Raw genomic sequence first — 22,953 nt, 5'->3', positions numbered from 1 at the left:
GTTACCCCATTAGCGGTGGCTACCTGTATGTGTTGCAGTAGCTTGAAAAAGTGTTCTTAGTACAGCCTGGCCCACACTAGCTTGTTGATTTGCCCACACATCTACATAGTAGTGTTTTGTGAAAGTGTGCGGTGTAGACCATATTGCGGCTTTGCAAATGTCATCCATGGGAATGTTTCCACAGAATCCCATAAATGCCCCTATTTTGCGTGTGGAATACGCTCTAGGGGGAATAGATAATGTACGCTTTGCTTTTTAGTAGCATATTTGAATGCATTTAATGATCCATCTGGCAATTCCAGCTCTTAATATAGGATTGCCCTTAAGTGGTGGTGAGAAAGCTACAAAAAGTTGTTTAGTTTTCCTGAAACTTTTTGTCCTTTTAATGTAGTAAAGATTAGCTCTTTTGATGTCAAGATTATGAAGAGCCCGTTCAGCTACTGAGTCTGGTTGAGGGAAAAATACTGGGAGCTTAACAGGTGGAAAGCTTAAACTACTTTAGGTAAGAATTTAGTGGTTGTCCTAAGAACCACTTTGTTGTGATGTAGTTGCAAAAATGGTTCTTGTACGATTAATGCCTGGAGTTCACTTACTCTTCTTAGAGATGTGATGGCCACAAGGAAAGCCACTTTCCATGTGAGGAACTGCAACTCACATTTATGTAAAGGTTCAAATGGGGGACGCATGAGCCTAGTAAGGACAACGTTTAGATTCCATACTGGAGAGGGTGGAATTCTGTGAGGAATTATCCTTTTAAGGCCTTCCATGAATGCTTTGATGGGAGGTACCCTAAACAATGACAAGTGTTGTCTGTTTTGTAAGTAAGCTGCTGTAGCAGCAAGATGTAATCGTATGGATGTGTATGCCAGATTACATCTTTGTAGATGCAGGAGATAACAGATAATGTTTTGAGTTGAAGCATCTAGTGGATTGAAGGTGTTGTTGTTGCAGTAAATAACAAATCGTTTCCATTAAGCTTAATAGTTTGCCCTAATGGTAGGACGTCTAGCTTCTTTAATGAAGTTCATACAGTCTGGTGGGAGATTGAGGTAACCAAACTAACACTTCAGGAGCCAGATCGGTAGGTTCAGTTGAGCTGGTTCTGGAGGTCTTCTCTCTCCATGGTTCTGTGGGAGAAGCTTTGGGAAAAGGTGCAGCTTTTGGTGCAGAACTACTGAGAGTTCTAGCAGTGTCGTGAACCATGGTTGTCAGGCCCATGTTGGAGCAACCTGGATCATTGTGAGAGACTGTTATTTGAGTTTGTGCACCAGTAACAGAATGAGCGGGAGAGGCGGAAAAGCGTACGCAAATCTGCCTGAACAGTTCATCCATATCACATTGCCTTTGGACAATGGGTGTGGATACCTGGATACCTGGAGGCAGAGTTTGGGCATTTTGTGTTTAAATGTGTGGCAAACAGATCTCTGTCTTGGTGGCCCCACATTTGAAAAAACGGATTAAGAGCTTGCAGATGAAGTTCCCATTTGTGAATCTGCTGTAGTTGACGAGTAAAAAGATCCACAATTTGATTGTGTATCCCAGGTAGATGCTCTAATAAGAGGTATATCTTTTGAGGAATGGGCCATCTCCAAATGCTTTGTGCTAGGCGTGAAAGCTGTAGAGTGTGTCCCCCCCTGTTTTTGTATATAGTACATTGCTGTCATATTGTCCGTCCGGACGAGGACAGTTTTGCCTACGAGATGTTTCTGAAATGACTTTAGGACGAAAAATATGGCCAGTAACTCCAGGTGATTGATATTTTTGTTGCGGGGTCCACATACCTTAAATGGGGTGGTTTAAGAGGTAAGCTCCCCAGCCAGTGAGCGATGCGTCCGCTGTTAGCACTATTTGTGGAACCGGGTCTAAGAACGGCCCCCCTTTGGAAACATTTTGTGTGCTCCACCAATGCAGAGAGCAATATGTGCGGCTGTCCACCAACACAAGATCTGTAAGTTGACCTTGAGCTTGGTTCCACTGTTGTGCTAGACACTCTTGTAACAGACGCATTTGGAGTCTTGCGTAAGGGACAATTAAGATGCAAGAGGCCATCATCCCTATTAGCTGCATGAACACTCGAGCTGGTAGTGAGTGTTGCGGTTGAAATTTTATTATGAGGGCTTGCATACTGCCTATCCTGGCTGGATTGGGGAAGGCAAGGGCATTGGAAGTATCTATTGCTATTAATTTTCCTTCTTGTATGAGATTGTTTGCCTTGGTGTCATATTGGTCTGGAAGGTGCTGCATGAGCTTTTCAAGCTGGTCTTCTGAGTCCGATTCATCGGCTTCGGAGAGGCTGGCTTGCTCATCTCCTGTTTCCGGTTCCGGACTGTCGGGCCTGCCTCGAACATGTTTTCCGGTGCCAAGACTGTTGATCTGGACATTTTGTGACGTTGAGCCTGGCCATCACGTATAGTCTTATTGGACCTGAAATAATCACAGGCCTGGCAGTGTCGACTCCCGTGTTCTGGAGAGAGACAAAGGTTGCAGACCTCGTGGAGATCTGTCTGTGGGAATTTAGCCTAACACTTGCATTTTTTAAATGGAATCCTTTCCATATGCTGGTTGATGCCGCCGATCGGCCTAACGGCCCATATTGACTACCGGACTCAAAAATCTCTTTGTAAAATAGATACGCGTCGAGAGATCACAATCGAAACAATACTGTCGAGTGGTGAGAGCGTTGCGTGTCGAAGGGGAATCGAAACGACACCGAACCGTGTGCAGCAAATCACATCCGAACCGGATGGCAGAAAAAAACTATCTGGAGATGGAGTTGATGCCCATGCGCACTACTAACCAAAGGAGGAGTCATCTATCTTGTAACTACAAAGATTTATACAATAACAAAGTGCAAACATCCAGCCCAATACCAGATGGCGATCTATGCAAAAGTATGCGATCTACAGCTCCTATGCCTCGAACATAGAGGTTTCGCTCATGGGTTTAACGTAATGAACTAACATCTGGGAAGCTGGAGCTATCATAATATATTGCTTGGTAAAAGACTTTTCATAGGGTGAGAGGTTCTCACCTCAAAAATTCTTCAGATGAAGAATTATAACGTCTACACAAAGAAAGGTTATACTGAATGTTAAACTTGAATAACAGCAATATTTTATGCTGTAGATTAAGGACACAAACCTCACTGCAGTACTAGCTACACTTTGCAAACAACCCACTTTCTGTTGGCAAATATAGTCTATTAAATTGTGCAGAGTGACGTTGATATAAAGGGGGGCATCAACTCTGCTGTAAAGAAATCAATGTTATTGCTACATAATACTTTGCCTAGTCACAATAGAGATGGGTGACCCCCACTTAAAATTATAATGGATACCCACGACACTGGTGTTCATAATCACGACACATAAAACACAATGAATGGCCAATGAACATGATTGCCACATCTATATATCACTGTATCGTACCATTGTGTTTTAGGGCCTTCCTTAACCCATGTTTCAGGCCTTACCTCTCGACGTTGTACTTCCAGTTGGACTTCGTTTGGCGGATAGTGGACGGCTGGGAGGAAATATATACATATAGTTATTACAGTGGATCCCACATCTGAACGGTGACAGCATGTAAGAGAAATATACACAAAGTTATTCCTGTGGATCCAGCATCTGGCCAGAGACAGCATGTAAGAGAAATATAAGTTTAATTATTACAGTGGATCCAGCAATCAAACCCAGGCAGATGGGTTTGGTGAACTATAGACAAAGCATGCAATTGGCACAGTGGATGGCAAATTCCTGTAACTTAAAGCAGCAGTACTACTAATAAGGCAACATTTTTAAGCTGCCTGGGTCTTCGCTCCTCCAAAGTTGGCGTGGGCCCTTGGCAAATTTTCTTCCCAAATAGGATTAGCTTTTTAAGAAAATACCTTTTATGAATAACATTATCTTATTCAAACGGGAATATTTATGCTTAACTCCTTGATATATTACCAGGGAATAACTGGAAACATGACAATGATTACAGTTATGAAAAACATGCCAATAGTTTACATGAAATACTGTTTTTGTTACAAAATATACTTTTTGTAGTACGGCAGCTTTAAGACTGCATTACAACCATAATGAATTAAGCGTATAACAGCAGTAAACTCCATGCTTATTAATCTGAAGGGGTCAGGTTACCTCACCAACAGTAGCAGCCTAGACCTAGCCTTAAAGAATTACATACTTACAATCGATTTTTTGTTGAAAACTGCATTTTTTTTTTACATTTCTTCTTCTTTGAATATTCTACAGGCATCTGATCAGAACTGGAAAAAATGTTTCAGTAGCTTCCTTGCAGGAGTAAATGGTGCTGTGAAGGTTTAAACTACCTACAAGTCTGCTGGACTCTACGCAATAGGCTATAGCAGAAACATAAAGGTACCACCTATACTTGTGTCAGTGGATCCATCCAGTTTTCGGTAGTTCACAGAGGGATTTTGAAAACATATGACACCCGCTTAGGAAAGAATATATTCAAAAAGAGAACTTAGATCCCTAAACTAGTGATATTTCCTGACACCATGAAGATAGGAAGGTAATGAGACATCTGCAGGAAAATATAATATTCGTCATGAAAAAGCATTACCAAAGGTAACTACTTCTTCTGATGGATACTTCTGCCAGCTCACTGCTTACCTTTGAATGACTCCAATAGCAATGTCAAACACCAAAAGGCAGGTCAAAGGGAAACAACATCTCATCCACATAGGGAATTTTTGGAGTCCTGGTGAATACACCGTAAATTCTCGAATGTAAATCTAAGCAATAGTACCCTTTAATGGTATGCAGGATGACCACACTGATAACTGCCAAATATGCACTGCCTTCACTCTACTACTAGATACTGACGTAGCTGCCCTGCTATCCTTTAGGTTGATCTATGGCCAGGTCTAACATATTTAAATTCAAACAAATATCCAAAGAGATATGGTACACTACAGAACTACCTTTCATTTTCTTTTACCGGCAACCCCTCCAAATAACTGGTCAGGAAGTCTGAAATCTCCTGTCCTGTAAACCAAAAAGTATGCACCATCATCAGGTCAATTCTGTTCAGAGGCTTTGTCCCTTCGATGTATGAGGAAGGGGAAATAAGCTCAGAGTTGCCTTCTGTGCCATATGATTCAGAAAAGGGGCTGAAATGCCAGAAACCGGTCCCCGGTAGCTTGTCTCCTTTCTGGTGAAGAATTGGCTTGGTAGTTTAGTCTGCCCTGTTCCCATGATGCACTGGGCCAGGGACAGACTGATTTGCATATAGCCAGGTTCTGAACTGGGATGGTGCAGTGAGATAAATAACGGTGTTGGATCAAGCCCTGATCTTTGGACTGGGTAAGAGTGGTCTGCTTAATTCAGACACTCTGTTCATCACCACCCCCATTTCTGAATTGTTTTTGGCCACTATAGGTGTGGCAGGGTATACTCAGACATGAGTCCCTTTCTCACTGCACCATCAGGATTCAAGCAAGCCGGGCCGAAGACGGCTGAAATGCCAGAAACCGGTCCCCGGTAGCTTGTCTCCTTTCTGGTGAAGAATTGGCTTGGTAGTTTAGTCGGCCCTGTTCCCATGATGCACTGGGCCAGGGACAGACTGATTTGCATATAGCCAGGTTCTGAACTGGGATGGTGCAGTGAGATAAATAACAGTGATGGATCAAGCCCTGATCTTTGGACTGGGTAAGAGTGGTCTGCTTAATTCGGACACTCTGTTCATCACCACCCCCATTTCTGAATCGTTTTTGGCCACAATAGGTGTGGCAGGGTATACTCAGACATGAGTCCCTTTCTCACTGCACCATCAGGATTCAAGCAAGCCGGGCAGAAGACGGCTGAAATGCCAGAAAACGGTCCCCGGTAGCTTGTCTCCTTTCTGGTGAAGAATTGGCTTGGTAGTTTAGTCTGCCCTGTTCCCATGATGCACTGGGCCAGGGACAGACTGATTTGCATATAGCCAGGTTCTGAACTGGGATGGTGCAGTGAGATAAATAACGGTGATGGATCAAGCCCTGATCTTTGGACTGGGTAAGAGTGGTCTGCTTAATTCAGACACTCTGTTCATCACCACCCCCTTTTCTGAATCGTTCTGTGCCATATAACATGGCAAAATCACTTGGCATTCTCAAACTTTCACCTACTTTCATAGCAGAAGGAAGAGTAATATGAAAAACATGTTCAGAGCAAGGAGACAAGGTGACGCTTGCATCTCACAAGAAGGAATTATGAAAAAAGTAATGTCAAGTGTAAATCTTATGGCACCATAATGAATAAGGATGATGGGAGTGTATCAACTCTTTTAGTACCTGCCTTTAAGGGGAGTCTCCAAGGGTGACCAATAGATCTGCTACATACCAGATCCTGCTTGTCCAATCTGGAGTGAGCAGGATCACTCATACTTTGTTTGATCTTACTTTCTGAAAGGCTCTCAGAAAGACAGTGTAGGTGTAACACTAAAACAGGGCAAGGCTAGGTTCCATCTGGAAAGAATGCCACAGCGATCTCACACATGGAAAGAAAAAGAAGAAACATTTTTTTTTACTAATTTCTGAATCAGTAGGGCCAAATCCAATCCCACAAAACAACACTGAAAACTTTGTTGTTAAGCTCCCACTCACAGTTAACGCCACTTTTGTATATAGCTCCTTATTATGATCATAGTATTCACAGATGTCACCACTGTGCCTTCTGTGTTCAAGCCTATATTAAGTATGTATTTGAATGCCTTCTTACCACCCTTGATTAGCAGTGAATAATGTACCTTTCTTAAAGAATTTGAGACTTTAAGTCACTATGGCCCACATCTCCCACAAGCGTCGGTATACCTGGCTGGAATACAGCAAGCAATTCCTTTTTTTATAAGTGCTAAGATACATGTGGCACAAGATTTACATTGAGAGAGCCAACCTTCTAGTATTCCTAGTGTGGGAGTAGATTGCAAGGCATTCAGCTTCATACTTGATTAAAGCAGATGGGGATGTCAGAAGGTTTTGGATCACATGGTGTCAAATGATGCCAGAACAGGAACAGTCTACTGACTGCAGATGTGCAGTATGGCTTCTCCAAAGCTGCTAATGCATGGTCCAGAATTTTATCTTTAAAGATTACCCTAACCTAACAGGCATTCATTCAACAGCCATAAAATGTCTGTGATAAAAAAGCTTTCAGATTGTGTTCATGCCAGCTATGCTTGCTGCTTTACTTAATGAATGCTGCAAAGGTGGGCCCAAAAGGATATTGTAGATCAACTTCAGGGGAAGTCTCTGGCCAACATCTTGTAAACTACAGTATAAACCCATTTCAGAGTCCAGGTGAGGCAGTAAAATGTTGGCTTCACAGTTATCATTCTCATCTTGCTAATGATGGATCTGTCCGACCACTAAAACATCTGAGTTTGAGCCGAAAGAGTCTCCAAAGGGACACATTTATGTGGCACCAGTATATGCTCTGCCTGTCTTTGGAGTCAACCACTTGTTTCTTGGCATCCTTGAAAATAGCATTTGTCAACAGACTCTCTAAACCAACATTGCAATCAAGACAATAGACTTCCATGGCGTCACCGTAGCTCACTTTTTCTGTGTGCTGTAGTTTCCTGAACTCATAACACCACAGTCTACTTCCAGGAAAGGGATCGCTAGTGCACATGTACTCAAATAAAGTACTATTATGACAGCTGCAGAGGGCTACCATAGGGCAGAAGAATTATCTTGAAAACATCGAACAAGGCTTTACTGAAAGTCTATAAGTTAGAGGAATCTATTGTAGAAAATCGAGTGGCCCAAAAAACTGGTTCTTCTCCAGAGACGGAACAGCCCCAAGGAAGATTCCAAAACCACTGAAAATTGAGTATGGCATTGGTCACTCAAGTCTAAATGAGGCCAAACCTATTCTTCAAGTGCCTCATTTATTTATGAAGTGAAGCAGTCTTCTGTCCTATAACTTCTCTTTAGTTTGTGGAACTCATAGTTACATTTATTTGGTGAACAAGTTCTCAGATAATTATTGAGACGTACCTGGCCTAAGAATAATTTGGTCTTTCTCTTCCTTATATATTTGGTCTGCATTCCTGCATGCATATCCCAAGGAAAGGGTGTTATTTTGAACCTGCAAATACAATTAATTGAGAATCCTAGATAGTACATTAAATATCTGGATGAAACTAGGTCAATGTAAGCGTGAGCTCAATAGAGCACAAGTCCTCACTCACCCAAGGGTGGCATGCTTCATGATCGGGTCATGGTCCTCGTTGTGCATTGCTGCAATGCCCAACTTCCCTTCTAGGGGGCTCTATGCCATATATCTTTTTTGTCACCAATCAAGTTTGCAGGTATGCAACCTGAATGCCCCCAACACTGAAAAGCACTGAAGATTCTCTGAAAAGTAAGGAATATGCTACTTACCAGTATGCATCTGTTCTTGGCATAGAGGGCTGCAGAGTGGTACATTATGAATAGATCGCCATCTGGTGTTGGGCTCGGATGATTGCACTTTGTTTTTCTCTTGGAGAGTCTTTTGTATCTTGGTGACTCCTCCCTTAGTTGGTAGTGCGCATGGGCATCGGCTCCATCCTTAGATTGTTTTGCCATAGTAGGGTTAGATGTAGTAGTATAGTAGAATACAGATAAGAATGCCCATGTAAGTGTATCTAAATAAGATAATGTTGGAACAGACACAGGTTTCCGGGGAGGCTGGGAGGGCATGTACCACTCTGCAGCCCTCTATGCCAAGAACAGATGCATACTGGTAAGTAGCATATTCCGTTCGAGGCATATGGGCTGCAGATGGTACATTATGAATGGGCTGCAGATGGTACATTATGAATAGACTATACAGCAGTTCTCTCCCTAGCGGTGGTCGCCCGTGTCTGTTGCAACTGTCTGAAACAATGTTTTTAATACTGCTTGTCCCACTCTAGCTTGTTGTGTTGTGTGCACATCTACACAATAGTGTTTTGTGAAGGTGTGCGGTGTAACCCAGGTAGCCGCTTTGCATATGTCATCTAGTGGCATGTTTCCCAGAAATGCCATAGATGCTCCTAGTTTACGTGTAGAGTGAGCTCTAGGAGGAACAGTTAATGTTCTCTTTGCCTTTAAGTAGCATATTTGAATGCATTTTACAATCCATCTGGCAATGCCCGCTTTGGAGATGGGATTGCCTTTATGTGTGGGAGAAAATGCAACAAATAGCTGTTTTGTCTTTCTGAAAGTTTGTGTTCTTTCTATATAGTACAATATGGCCCTCCTAACATCCAGTGTATGTAGGGCTCTTTCCGCTACTGTTTGTGGTTTTGGAAAGAAAACCAGTAATTGCACTGACTGATTGATGTGGAATGCTGAAATAACCTTTGGTAAGAATTTTGGGTTTGTTCTAAGAACCACTTTATTTTGGTGTAGCTGCATAAATGGTTCTTGAATCGTAAAAGCCTGCAGTTCACTTACTCTTCTAAGTGACGTGATAGCTATGAGGAAGGCCACCTTCCATGTGAGGAATTGTATTTCACACCTATGCATAGGTTCAAAGGGTGGCCCCATTAGTCTGGTAAGCACTATGTTGAGATTCCAGACTGGGGAAGGTGGTCTTCTTGGTGGAATGACTCTTTTGAGTCCTTCCATGAAAGCTTTAATTGCTGGTACTTTAAACAGTGACAGGTGTTGCCTGTTTTGTAGGTACGCCGCTATGGCTGCTAGATGAACCCTGATAGAGGTATATGCTAGGTTACATTGCTGTAAGTGTAATAAATAGCAAATGATTTGTTTAGTGGATGCGTCCAGAGGGTTGATGTGCTTACTGTTACAGTGTATAGCAAACCTCTTCCATTTTGCTGCGTAGCATGCTCTGGTGGTAGGACGTCTTGCCTGTTTAATGATTTCCATGCATTCTGGTGGTAAATCTAAATACCCAAACTCTATGACCTCAGGAGCCAGATCGCTAGGTTCAGTTGTTTGGGATCTGGGTGCATTATTTCTCCATGGTTCTGTGTAAGATGCATGGGTAATAACCTTAGCTTTTGATGTGGTACTTGTGAGAGTTGTAGCAGCGTGGTGAACCACGGCTGTCTTGCCCACGTGGGTGCCACTAGTATCATTGTCATTGAGTGTTGCTGCAGTTTCCTCACCAGTAATGGAATTAGTGGTAGAGGAGGGAACGCGTAAGCAAATTTGTTGGACCAATTTATCCACAGTGCATTGCCCTGGGACCTTTGGTGTGGGTACCTGGATGCGAATTGTTTGCATTTTGCGTTCTGATGATTTGCAAACAGATCTATCTCTGGTTGCCCCCATTTTTGGAAGAATGGCTGTAGTATTTGGTCGTGCAGCTCCCATTCGTGAACTTGTTCTGACTGTCTGCTTAGGATGTCTGCTATTTGATTTTGAATTCCTGGTAGGTGTTCCGCTAACAGGTAGATCTTTTGAGGAATGGCCCATCTCCATATGTCCTGTGCTAGTTTGGACAGTTGGAGAGAGTGTGTCCCCCCCCTGTTTTTGAATATAATACATTGCAGTCATGTTGTCTGTTCTGATCAGGACTGCCTTGTTTGTTATTTGCATTTGGAAAGCTTTTAGTGCTAGAAATATTGCTAATAGTTCTAGGTAGTTGATGTGCAGTTTCTTTTGCTGCACACTCCACTTCCCCTGTACTGTGTATCTGTCCATATGCGCTCCCCATCCGGAGAGCGATGCGTCCGCTGTTATTATTACTTGTGGAATTGGCTCTAGGAACGACCGTCCCTTGGAAATGTTTTCTGTGTTCCACCACTTCAGAGAGCGATACGTCCGGTCGTTTACCAACACCAGATCTGTAATCTGACCTTGAGCCTGATTCCACTGTGTCGCTAGACACTCTTGTAGTGGGCGCATTTGTAGTCTGGCATGTGGTATTAGCAGTATGCAAGAGGACATCATGCCTAATAGTTGCATAAACACTCGTGCTGGTAGTGAGTGTTGTGTTTGAAATCTTTGTAATAACCCGACCATTGTCTGTACTCTGATTGGGTTGGGGTATGCTATTGCCTTTTCTGTGTCTACTGTAGCCCCCAGGTATTGCTGGATCTGGTTTGGTTGCAGGTGTGATTTTTTGTAGTTCACCGTAAACCCTAGGTGGTGCAGCAATTGAATTGTCTTCTGTGTGTTGTGAAGACATTCTTCCTTTGATTTGGCCTTTATTAGCCAATCGTCCAAGTATGGGAAGACATGTATTTGTTGTCTTCTTAGGTGTGCTGCCACCACAGCTAGGCATTTTGTGAAAACTCTCGGTGCTGTTGTGACACCGAACGGAAGGACCTTGAACTGGTAGTGTTGTCCTTCTAACACAAACCTTAGGTATTTTCTGTGGGCTTTGTGAATTGGGATATGAAAGTAAGCGTCTTTTAGATCCAGTGTAGAAAGAAAGTCCCCTTTCTTCAGTAAAGGGAGTACTTGTTGGAGCGTGACCATGTGGAAGTGTTCCGAATTTATGTAAGCATTGAGAGGTCTGAGGTCTAATATTGGTCGTAGGGACCCGTCCTTTTTGGGGATCAGGAAGTATAGAGAGTATACTCCTGTTCCTTGTTGATCCTTTGGGACCTTCTCTATTGCATGCTTTTGTAGAAGTGCTAGCACTTCTTCTCTTAACAATGTCAGATGATCCTGACTCATTGGACGCTGTTTGGGAGGGATGTTTGGTGGGGTAGCTGTGAGTTCTAGGCAATAACCATGTTGGATAATTTGTCTCACCCACTTGTCTGACGTGATGTTTTCCCAGACAGGTAGGAACTGTGATAGACGTCCCCCGACCGGTGTTATGTGGTCTGGGGGGAGTTCTATGAAGTCACTGTTTTGGTGTTGAGGCGTTGCGGTTGTTATTATTTCCGCGGCCTCTACCCTTTTTGTTGTTACCTCTGTAACTACCTCTTGAATTACCTCTGGGTGATGTTGGTGTGAAAGATGTGGATTGCTGATTTGTTCCTGTGTTTTTTGAGCCCCCTCTATAGGTGGATCTACGAAAGGAACCTCTGTGCGTTGGCTGTTGCAATGCTCCCATTGACTTTGCCGTTTCCGTATCTTTCTTCATCTTTTCGAATGTCTCGTCTGTACTTGAACCAAACAATGTCTTCTGATCAAATGGTTTGTTCAGTAGGGCTGTTTGTACTTCTTGTTTGAATCCTGAGATTCTAAGCCATGCGTGCCTTCTTAGCATGACACTAGTGTTAAAAAACCTTGCTGCAGTGTCTGCTGCGTCTAATGCACACTTAATGGAAGTATTGGTTATTATTTTACCTTCCTGTATTAATTGGTCTGCCTTCTTCTGATGTTCTTTTGGAAGATGTGTGAGAAGTTTTTCTAACTCATCGTAATGTGCCCTGTCATAACGTGCGAGTAGTGCTTGTGTATTGGCTATACGCCAGCTATTCGCTGCCTGTGATGCTACTCTTTTGCCTGATGCATCTATTAACTTCGACTCTTTATCTGGTGGAGGAGCCTCTCCTGTAGATAATGAGTTTGCTCTTTTACGAGCGTTTGAGACCACCAGCGAATCTAGAGGTACATGCCCTCTAATAAATATTGGGTCCTTTGGAGCCGCTTTGTATTTTTTATCGATTCTTGGGTTTAACACCCTGGCTCTCACTGGGTTTTCGAATATTTCCTCTGTGTGAGTGAGAAGACCCTTCAGCATAGGAAGAGTACCTGATGGTCTCTGTGCACTAGGTAGAGTCTCTAACAAGAAATCCTCTATCTGAGGTTCTGTGTGCATATCTAGTTTATGATATTTTGCTGCCCTATTAATGAGCTGCACAAAACCTGTGTTATCATCAGGTGGTGAAGGCTTTGAGGGATATAGCTCTGGGTCGTTGTCCTCATCTGACCCTACATCGTAATTTTCCCATGGATCTTCCTCATCTGGGATAGATTCGTCATCCCCTTGAGGTTCTCCCTCCCCTATATCACTGTCTACATCTGACTGAGGTGTAGCTGGTCTTGGTGTGGAGGGTGTAGGAATATGTGGCCTATTGTGAGGAATAGGAGAAGAGGGTGTGTCTCTAGGACGAGGAGAAGCAGGAGGAGTTATGTTTGTCCCCATTGTTCTCTTTTTTGAAGGAAGAGGTTTATCTTCTGACTGTTCACTCTTTCTCTTCTTCGTGACCACTTTCCCAGTTTGTGGGTCAATAAACAAGATCTTTTGTTTGGGATCTGTTTGTTGCTCTTGAATCGGTACCGAGGGTCCTGGTTCCGAGAGCGGTTTTTGTTTTTGATCTTCAGATCTTGCTGTTTTCGACACCGAATGTCTGCTCGATTCCGACTTTTTGGGTATCGAGTGTCTTTTGGGCGATAAATCATATTTCTTTTTCGACATGGAATGTTTCGATACCGAGCTCTCCTTTGTATGTAGCCTCGGTGCCGAAGTCGATGTCGCCCTTTTCTCGGATCCGACATGGTGGGATTCCGAGTGCTTCGGTTTCAGTTTCGGTTTCGTTGCCGGGCCCGAGGGCGGGGCGTCGGAAACTTTTTTCAGCGGTTTGACCGGGCCCGAGGGCGGGGTCGTTACCGCACGGGGTCGGTTTTTCGGTAAGGGGACGTCGTCACTCACGGTTTGTTGCTCGAAGAGTTCTTCAACCTCCGACTGTTCCCCTTCCGACCCCGACTGGTCCTCTTCTTCCTCGATTTGTTCGTCTCCGAACAGCTCCGGGATTGCCTCCGCCTGCATTCTGGAAGCCTCGTGTCTTCGAGCTCGACGATTTCTAATCGTTAGCTTGGAGGAGAATGCTGCGCAGGCTTCGCAGTCCCTGGATTCGTGTTCAGGCGATAGACAGAGGTTGCACACCTCGTGTAGGTCCTTGTGTGGGAACTTAGCACCACACGATGGACATTTTTTGAATGGAGTCCTTTCCATGGACTCCGGGCTTGACTGCGTCGAGAAAGGTCTCCTGTTCTTTGACGTAGATCCAAGTTTTTCTCTTCTATTTTGAATTTGTAACGCGTCGGAATGGAAAAGAACGCGTTCGATAACAATACCGTCGAATTGGAAAGGGAATACGCGCCGAAAAATCACTTTCTTCTGAAGTTGATCTGGAGCGTCTCGATCTTCATCCGAACCCGATGGCGGAAAAAAACAATCTAAGGATGGAGCCGATGCCCATGCGCACTACCAACTAAGGGAGGAGTCACCAAGATACAAAAGACTCTCCAAGAGAAAAACAAAGTGCAATCATCCGAGCCCAACACCAGATGGCGATCTATTCATAATGTACCATCTGCAGCCCATATGCCTCGAACATAAAATTAACTATATAACCATAATGTTCATATTTTATTCTTTTCTAGGGTCTATGTCATGGATAAAAACCGATGAGAATGCTAAAAAAATAATGTCCCTAGTATTCTTCTGAGTGATTATTATTTAGTGATTAGTCGTAAAAAAAGACTTGTTCAACAGGTTTCATGCCTTTAACTTCCCTAAGGATCTTTGGCATTTCACAGGACCCAGCAATAATAACCTATTCTTCTGTACTGGTAGAGTTCCTACACTGATACAAAAAATATGTGAACCTCCACCTCTGTGGAAAAGCAATTGTTTTTCTCAAAAACGTACATTCCCTATATTAGGACTGTAATCAATTCACTATTGACCTAGTGAAGAAAGAAACAAAAAAGACAAACACACAGAACAAAAAAGAATATTTTGGCCAGAATATAGAATAATGAGTACTTATTGATACCATTTTAGGAATTGGCATCACTCGCAATAATCTAAAATTAATGCATCATGCTAATGCAAAAAACTTAGTAAATTCTCATGGATTGCACACCCAATCAGGTGTAAAGTGACACATTAATACACGTCTCCCGGTATCAAAACCTCGGTTCTCAACCTAATTCCTTGAAAAGGGGGGCCCCTTGGAGTGCGTGGAGAGAGAAACAATCCTCAGTCATCTATTTTATAAAAAGCCAATGATAATACTTAGAAAGGAACCTTGGTCCTACCTGGGAGGTTCCAATATATCCAGGAGAATAGTACTTACTTCTCCAAGATAGAGCCCGGCTTTTGTGCCTACCCATCTTCCATGTCCCCTTCAATGGGGTATGTTGAGAAGCATTTTTCCTTAAATTCACGGTTTCCGTGGTCCAGGAGGTGTTACGTGGGTAATGTCAACATGCAATGCGACCCTCGTAAGTCCCAGCAAACCGCAGTCAGAAAAAGGCTGTCAAAATCAGGAAGTGTTACTTATACATTGGCATCGCAACGCGAGCCCGTCAAATTGGTTGTGAAAAAGGGAGCCGCCATCTTTAAAGGAGGCAATGTAGAATATAAAAAAACTGTGTATACTTATGTCTAACCATCTAGGCTAATTTTACTGACTAGTATAACGATCCTTCCATAGACAATCTTCCCCCCAATTTCATACTAGGTGTATTGTGGAAGGTACCCCATGAGAATTAATAGGATATGATAGGGACAGGGTTGGAGTGATTTAGCAAGAGCAAATGAAAAGGTTACAGGGGTTGGAGTGTTCATGACAGAAAATATTTTTGTATGAATAATCAAAGATGGCTATGAATCAAGGGTATATTAGTCTAACGAGCCACTTCAGAACAATGTATATATTCTTTGTGCTAGTTCAATCTGAAAATTCTCATCTGCATAGCTCCCCCCAAGGGATTTCGTCATGCAGGCCTGTGATGTAACTTCTCAATCGGAAAATCCAGCGTTGCTCTCTAGTGAGCATTTTTTTCTCTGCAACTTCTGTGTTTGGCAAAGTCTTCAGAACACCCCACTGCATATCATCACACATTTTAGTCGTGATCCGTTGGAATCTCACATTGCTCCAATGTTAATAGATGTGGGTTTTTATTGATTGGGTAGTCATGCGAACTTATCTCAACAGATATGGACATTGAATAAAATAGATGCAGTTTTTAGTGTTGTAGTTAGTGTGATTTAAACATTTCCATGATCGTCCAGGTCCCAAATCAAGTTCTGTAAGTAGGATTAGTTGGGTGACAAATATTGCAAAGTCTGCCTGGATAGTGTCCATCTATAGGTGAAAGTCTCTAGCAAGTAGTTAGGCTCTATGTGGACTTTGATTTTTTGGATCTACTGTGAACCAAGAGATCTCGTAAATGTGTTGTTTGTTTCAAGGCAAATATGATTGTTCAATACTTAGCCCTCCACTGATTAAAATATTCCAACTTTTATTAACAACCTGTTAGACACTATTAGAAAAAGGGTGCATATGTAGTGATGTATGTCAGTTTGAGATGATCTTTTTTGCTTGAGGTTCTAGAAGTGCTTCTCTATGGTTATTTCTCGTTCTCTTCCGGTCTGAGTGGATGAATGTATCTGGATTGTTACAGTTGTAAAGTTTGTAACTCAGGTCCTCAGCTTGTTTGTCAAAGGTTGATATTTCACTACAATTTCTTCTAATCCTTAGGAATTTACCAAAAGAGGCATTTGTGCTCAAGGCTCGAGGATGGGCACTATCAAATAGTAATATGCTGTTATGATCCATAGCTTCATAGTATGTTCTTGTTGTTAGTTGGCCTTCATCAATGGTTATCATCAGACAAGGAAAGGGAGTTTCTTGTTGGAAATAGATGCCGAGAACTTTAAGATCTGGATCACAGAGATTTACCCATTTCCTGTATGCCAAAGCAACCATTCGATAGCCCCTCTAGTTTATCAAGATGTCGTTGATAAAACTGCCCCAACGTTGGGTTTCCTTCTTAAAGGGATTGATTTCATAGAGTATAAAACGTTAAGCTTGTAGCTGAAAGAGATGCCAGATTTAAGGTGACGGTCATCTGAATCTGGAGGTATAGATTTATCTCTAATTGAAAAACATTCTCTTTGAGTACCAAACGGACACACCCACATCTCAGTGGCACTGCCATGTCTCAGTTGTTAACATTTCCTTCACATTAATGAGTGTGGGATGTTTGAGTACAAAGCTTCCACGTCCAATGTAATCAGCAGGACCGTCGTTCCTGTGATGGTAATACTCTCAAATAAAATGAGAGCACCATAGGTATCTTTAATGAATGTCGGGATCCTCTTGAATACTGGTCTGAGGAAATTATCTGAGAATTTGAAAATTGGCTCAAGGAGGGAATTGATCCATGAATCAATAGCCCTCCCAGGTGGGGGTCTTTTCTCTTTGTGGATCTTAGTAAGGCAGTAGAAATAAGGTGTTGTTGGTTAATGAGGAAGTCAGCTTCCTTTCTAGTAATCCATCCAGGCATATCAGCTTTATGGGCCATGACCCTGATCGTCTATTGGAGCTTCTGGGATTGATGATGGTTAATGATTTTGTAATATCTAGTGTCTTCCATTAACCTTTAACATTCTTGTCAGTAATCTTTAGTAGAAAGGATGCCAATCGCTCCACCCTTATCTGTAGACTTTATTGTTATGGAGTTGTAATCAGCAAGGGTGCTTATTACTGTCCGCTCTTCACTAGAGATTCTGAAAAGATGGTTCAGGTGCCAACGATAGGACATCATTCAATTCAGCTTTCTCAATGCTGAGGACTTAACGTGGAAAGGCAATGGTCGGAGGAGAAAAAGAAGATGGATTTCTGAAGCCTGAGTGCGATGTTTCTTGCAGCGAGGGTTAATCCCAAAAAAATATACTTGTAATCTAATCTTGCGGTAGAAATTCACCGACTCACAGCTCAATTTGAAGAGATCTTCCTACGGAGTTGGCACAAACCCTAGGGCTTTGCTGATCAACTTTTTCTTCAATCTCAGATAGTCTTCTGTTAGACAAATTAACAATGAAATTGCTTTGCTGACTTTTTTCCCCGGCTTCGTGTCACTATTTGGGGTTGTTCCGTGTTCCATTGTGTTGTCCTCTTCCTTTAGTTTTGCCTCTGCCCCTGCCTGGCCTATCCCTCGCAAAGTTTTGATAAACGGTAGTGTCATCCAGGTATGAAACACTAGTAACTGTGGCAGCCAAAACTGGTTGATGTTGAAAGGGGAATGGTCCCATTGCGTAATTCTGATACCTACATGAACCCCCAAACAACACATGCAAGTGGTATTGGAGGTTCAGTGACTAACTTTTGCCATTTACAGTTAAAATATGATGTAAAGTTCAAAGTGCTCGGGAGATAAGTCCGTTTTCAAAAATAACTTATTTGTGTTGGAATACGTGCAGCAAACCTACAACAAGACTGCACTATTAACAAAGGAAACACTGGATCTCTAGTCTATGGAACTCCAAGAGGAGGAGCTCACATTACAAGTATAGGTTGCACTTTTATGCATCTGCCCCATCCTATCTAGTGGAACATAGCAGAGCAGTGGATAGAGTCTAACAATACTTCTAGGGACATCAGCAACCTATTACTATAAAGAAATGAAATTTTCCAGAGCAGTTGAAATCCTTGAGAAGATTCAAAGTAGAGGAATCTTTAGGAAGAAGCATTTCTCTCTTGATCTGAGCAGACATGCAAAGCACTTAAAATATAAACATTCATTTGGTGCGTGCACTTTCAGAAGCAAAAAAACTTACTTGAGGCTCTCTTGTGAGCTGGAAGATGAGCGATCCGACTGAGGGAGGGACATAATGCTGTCTGCACTCTTCAAATGAGACTGGAGGGCTTTCTGATAAGAAGACTCCAGTGTGTTGAACAGCTGTTCCGCTTCTTTGTTAAAGTGACTGTGGAAGCTCCAGTAACATCTAAAGAAAAGATATCAGAGAGCCATATTCAATCAGACCATTTTACTTTTCAACTTTACTTATACGAACAAAGAACCATGGCAAGCACAAAGCAAAAACAAAAGGAAATGCATTCAGTTAGACTGAAATTACTTTCTGGTCTTTTCGATCCACAGGAAAGCAAACTACAGGTTATAGGTTGGAATGCGGAGTAGCAGGTCATATTTAATGGCCCTGACTGAAGTAGGTACTACAGTAAAAAATTTTGCTAATTCACTAGAAAGAAGACATGATGGTCAATTTGGTAATGCATTTCATGCTAAGTCCTAGAACCAACATATTCGATAATCTAACTTCCAAGCAAAAGCCAATGCCTGGGACCCATCAGAGTTCAAACCTTTGAGACTGCCAATATCAGAAGGAGCAGGATTATCCTAAATTGATGTAATTCATGCATCTGGGGCTCCGGGTACAAATGGTGTATGTCAGAAATGGGGTTTTTCACCTGGTAAATCAATCTACTATCTCAATAAACCCAATCTGGGTAGGGCAAAACAGAGTTCTGAGATAATCTCTGCTCACCCACTGGTAGCTATGTCAAATGTCGCAGGCTATCTGAAGAAAATGACATGCAAAGTTTAAGCAGTACAATAATTTCAAAGTAAAGGACACAACACAATACAATTCCCAAGCCAATTTAGAAAGATAGAGAAAAATGTAATGATCAAAAGACATCAATATCACAAAAACAGGCTAAGGGGAACCATATGAACTTTTGAAGTTTAAGGGAAAAAGTAAAGCTCCAATCAAAAGTCCCTGTTCTCAGTTGACCAGAATCTAGATACGACTTCTGGGTGACTGTAATGGAGCAGAGTTTGGATTTACTGAGAAAGTTGTCCTAATCATAGTATTAAACATTTTAACGTAGTCTTTTTCATGGAAGATGAGATCTTCCAGCAGTACAACGTTCAAGGCTGTGGCCTACAAAGGTCTGTCAAAGTCAGATATGTCATCATCAAGCTCCTGACGATGCCACTGGTATGTCACCAAAAACACAAAATGGAAAACAAACCTGGATTTTGTAGGTGGCGAGGTCCTTGAGTTGATCAGATAGATTAGTTACCCCGCCAAGTCCAAATGAATCTGCTAAAGTGACTTTTTTGGTTAGTCGAAATCTGCCAGCAGAGCTTGCTGGACATCATAGCCAGACAGTGCTAAATGAGTTCTGACACCTCTGTGAGGTCCCCCCGAAACAACTTTCAGCGCAGAAAAAAACTCAAGCGACACAACCTGATTTTGTTGCCCCTCTAGGGTGTGACTTTTCTGTTTTATACCCTGCACCTTTTTTATTACGAATAATAACTATTATTATTAATTATTGTGTAGTTGATTAAACCACTACAATAGCAGTACAATTAAACATTTAAAATAAAATAAAACTGTCAACCAGTCTTCTTAATCTCATACAAATAATAGGAAGGAACACAAACATATGGGTAAGATAATCAGTAAATCAATCAACTAAAAGAGTCTCTACTTCCAGAATCTGCGCAATCTGCTTATTTTGTGTTATTTTTATGAGTTTAGTTAGACATTAAGCCAACTGCATGTCTTTAGGGTTAAAGTACTCTCTTACCGAAGAAGCACAGGTTCTAACCCCCAGACAATGGAAGGCTGGAGGCAGTAGGCCTTTTCTTTCTATGTGAAGTATATGAAGCATCAAAGGATATGACCCATACTTTCCTCACACAAAGCACAGAATCTACAAGCATCTGATAAGTTTTTCCAATGTTGGTGTTTCTCTCCAATGGCATATTGTCCAAAACGGAGTCTGGCATGACATTTTTTGAACCTCACTGAACAGCTCTCTAAAACGTAGGACTTCACCATGTTTTGCAATAAGGAGATAATAATACACTATAGTGTTTAAGCAGACAGCAGTATTTTGAGTCCGTTTCGAAGGAAAGAGCAGATATTGGACTACTTAAAATACATTTAAAGTGCTGCCAAGAATAAATAGCTTCCAAAGCTTCATGCATATTTGAATTATTTAGTGCTATATGTAGCTTGACTGAATAGTCAAATTTATTTGTTCGATCCCAATTTTTAAGATAAAGTCATAGAAATCATTTTAATGAGCCTGGTTTAGGGATTTTACAATTTTGCCAAAAGCAGATTATGGGCAATTCTTGCAAGAATTGCTGTCTTAGCCAATAGAACTCCAAGTATAACTGTGGCTGTGATGTAGAAAGTGGGAGGGAGAAAATACGCCTAAATAAGTTACATTGAATTACATAAAGAAACAATTGAGGGCTTTCAAATATTTCCCAGCTGTATTTGAAAGCACACATTTCAGTTTAATTGCCTCCAACAGAGGCAAATAAGGGCCCCAGTCAAATTATTGGACAGCCTGATTATAGCAAGCATTAATGGCCTGGCGTTTATTTAAAATATTTTGTGATGGTAAGTTAGGCAACTGTTATCCTGTATACTTGGATCTATTGATTTGCCTTCTGTTAAGATTTCAATAAGATGTTGATGTATTCCCACTGCAAAATACTAGATCAATTGACATTTCATGGTTAAAGCTCAGGCTATTTTCAATGCAATAAAATCCATGACCATTTCTAGTACACTGGAGACCTATGCTATATCTATCTGTAATAACAGTATGATCCATTTACAAGAGCAAGGCAATTTAGTGTACTTCCTAATTTCAATGGACATGATCTAGAATTGGATAGAAAAAAGCCATTATCTGAGCTATACAAGTTAATTAGAGTGGGGGCAAGGACACTGCCTTGCTTAAGACCTGTACGAGTATATCTTTTCTCAATTAATTACTTGTCACCTAGTTTAACTTGTACACAAGTGTTAGCATAAAGGCCCTAGATAGCTCTTAGCAGTCTTGAGTTTATGACCCATGCTTTCAGTTTTACCCAAAGCATGATTCTATTGAAGCAGTCAAATGCGTTTTTAAAATCAACGAAGCAAGCATATAGATTTTTTTTTGTTTTTCTTTTTAAACCGACATTTATTGGTTTTCAAAGACATACACACTGCCCCATGGGCATCATGAAAGACTAGCCGGGAAGGCGATATTCAGTACAATAACATACATTAGCAAACTTATGGTCCTCCCAACTCAGGCTGCGATTGAAGGGCCTCTACAAGGGGCCCAGGGGCACACTACTGATGGCCATCCATCCCCCCACAGGTAGCCCAACATAAGGCTCGGTTAGTTTCTATGCATGGTCCAGTCCAATATTGTCACTAAAAATAAAGAAATCTCAAACCCCATTCCTTCCTCCCCATTCCGAAACACCCCAACAAAGCCCCCTCCACAACCCAATCCCCCCCCCCCCCCCCCCCCCCCCCCCCAAGCATGCAGCCAGCCGCTAAAATACACATGGAGACCATCAGAGCTCTCACACCACCCACAGAATCTCTGTCTCCCAGGTCACAGCCCAGGGCATATCAGGAACACTGGGGAAAAAGTCTCTGTCAGGCCCCTATTGGTCACATCATGCCCTTCCTCCTTCAGACGGGGGCCACGCACGTGGTCTGTGCGTCCTCCCAGTCGTCTAGTGCGCTCCCGTCTGCTGCAATCAGTTGCTTAGCCAGCTCCACGAGTGCCACCCACTCTCGAGCCATTTCAAGTGATTTCTTGCTCCCACTACGCCTGGCCATGCATAGTCTGTAGCTCCTTTAACTCTCTGCCCACTTCACCAGTTTCCTACGCCAGCGCGCTTGAGTGTGCCCCTATCACGCTTTTCAGTAGGAAGTAAGTTCTCTCTTAGCCAGGACCAGCCCCAAATCAATGAACCTGCTGGTAATCTTGGTCTTAGCAGTGTGTGGAAACCAGTGCAACAGACAAACCCTTGGCGTTATTTCTATCTCTCTCTCCGTCACAGTCTCCAAAGCAGTAGTCACCCCTTGCCAGTAGTCCTCCAACGGGGGCAGTCCCAGAACAAGTGGAAAAAGCTCGCCCCTTCCAGAGTACAATAGGGAAAAGCGGTCGACACCCCAAAATATTCGTTAATTTTGCCGTTGTAAGGTAGGCCCTATGCAAGACATAAAATTGAAAGCGCGCATTCCGAGAGCTTTTCCATGCCCTCTCGACGATCGCCTCCCAAGGCTTTTCCTCAATGCGTTCCCCCCAAATCCGTCTCCCACTTAAGCCGCAACGCCGTCAGGGGTTGTCGAAAGTCCAGGGTAATCCGCCCATAAAGACAAGTTACCGCTTTGACAGTTCCCGCTGCCATCACTACATATTGACAGGCAAGAGACATGACAGGTTCTATCAATCCCCCCCGCCAGTGCT

General features: G+C 42.4%; 1 protein-coding gene across 2 annotated transcripts in view; it reads right to left on the bottom strand.

Annotated features, from left to right (window-relative positions):
- Positions 1–22,953, bottom strand: part of CLASP1 (cytoplasmic linker associated protein 1) — a 1,635,412-nt gene that overhangs the window by 835,406 nt on the left and 777,053 nt on the right. For both annotated transcript variants that reach the window (XM_086957100.1, XM_086957101.1), the window contains exons 17-18: positions 18,483–18,650; positions 3,473–3,522 (exon numbers count right to left, since the gene is read on the bottom strand). In XM_086957100.1, coding sequence (XP_086813226.1) covers positions 3,473–3,522; positions 18,483–18,650 — 218 coding nt within the window. The remainder of the gene's footprint in view (positions 1–3,472; positions 3,523–18,482; positions 18,651–22,953) is intronic.

This window comes from Lissotriton vulgaris, chromosome 2_1 (genome assembly GCF_964263255.1).
Source record: "Lissotriton vulgaris chromosome 2_1, aLisVul1.2, whole genome shotgun sequence".
In the NCBI taxonomy this organism is placed as follows: domain Eukaryota; kingdom Metazoa; phylum Chordata; class Amphibia; order Caudata; family Salamandridae; genus Lissotriton; species Lissotriton vulgaris.
The sequence above is the reverse complement of the archived record's forward strand: the minus strand, read 5'-3'. Positions and strand labels throughout refer to the sequence as shown.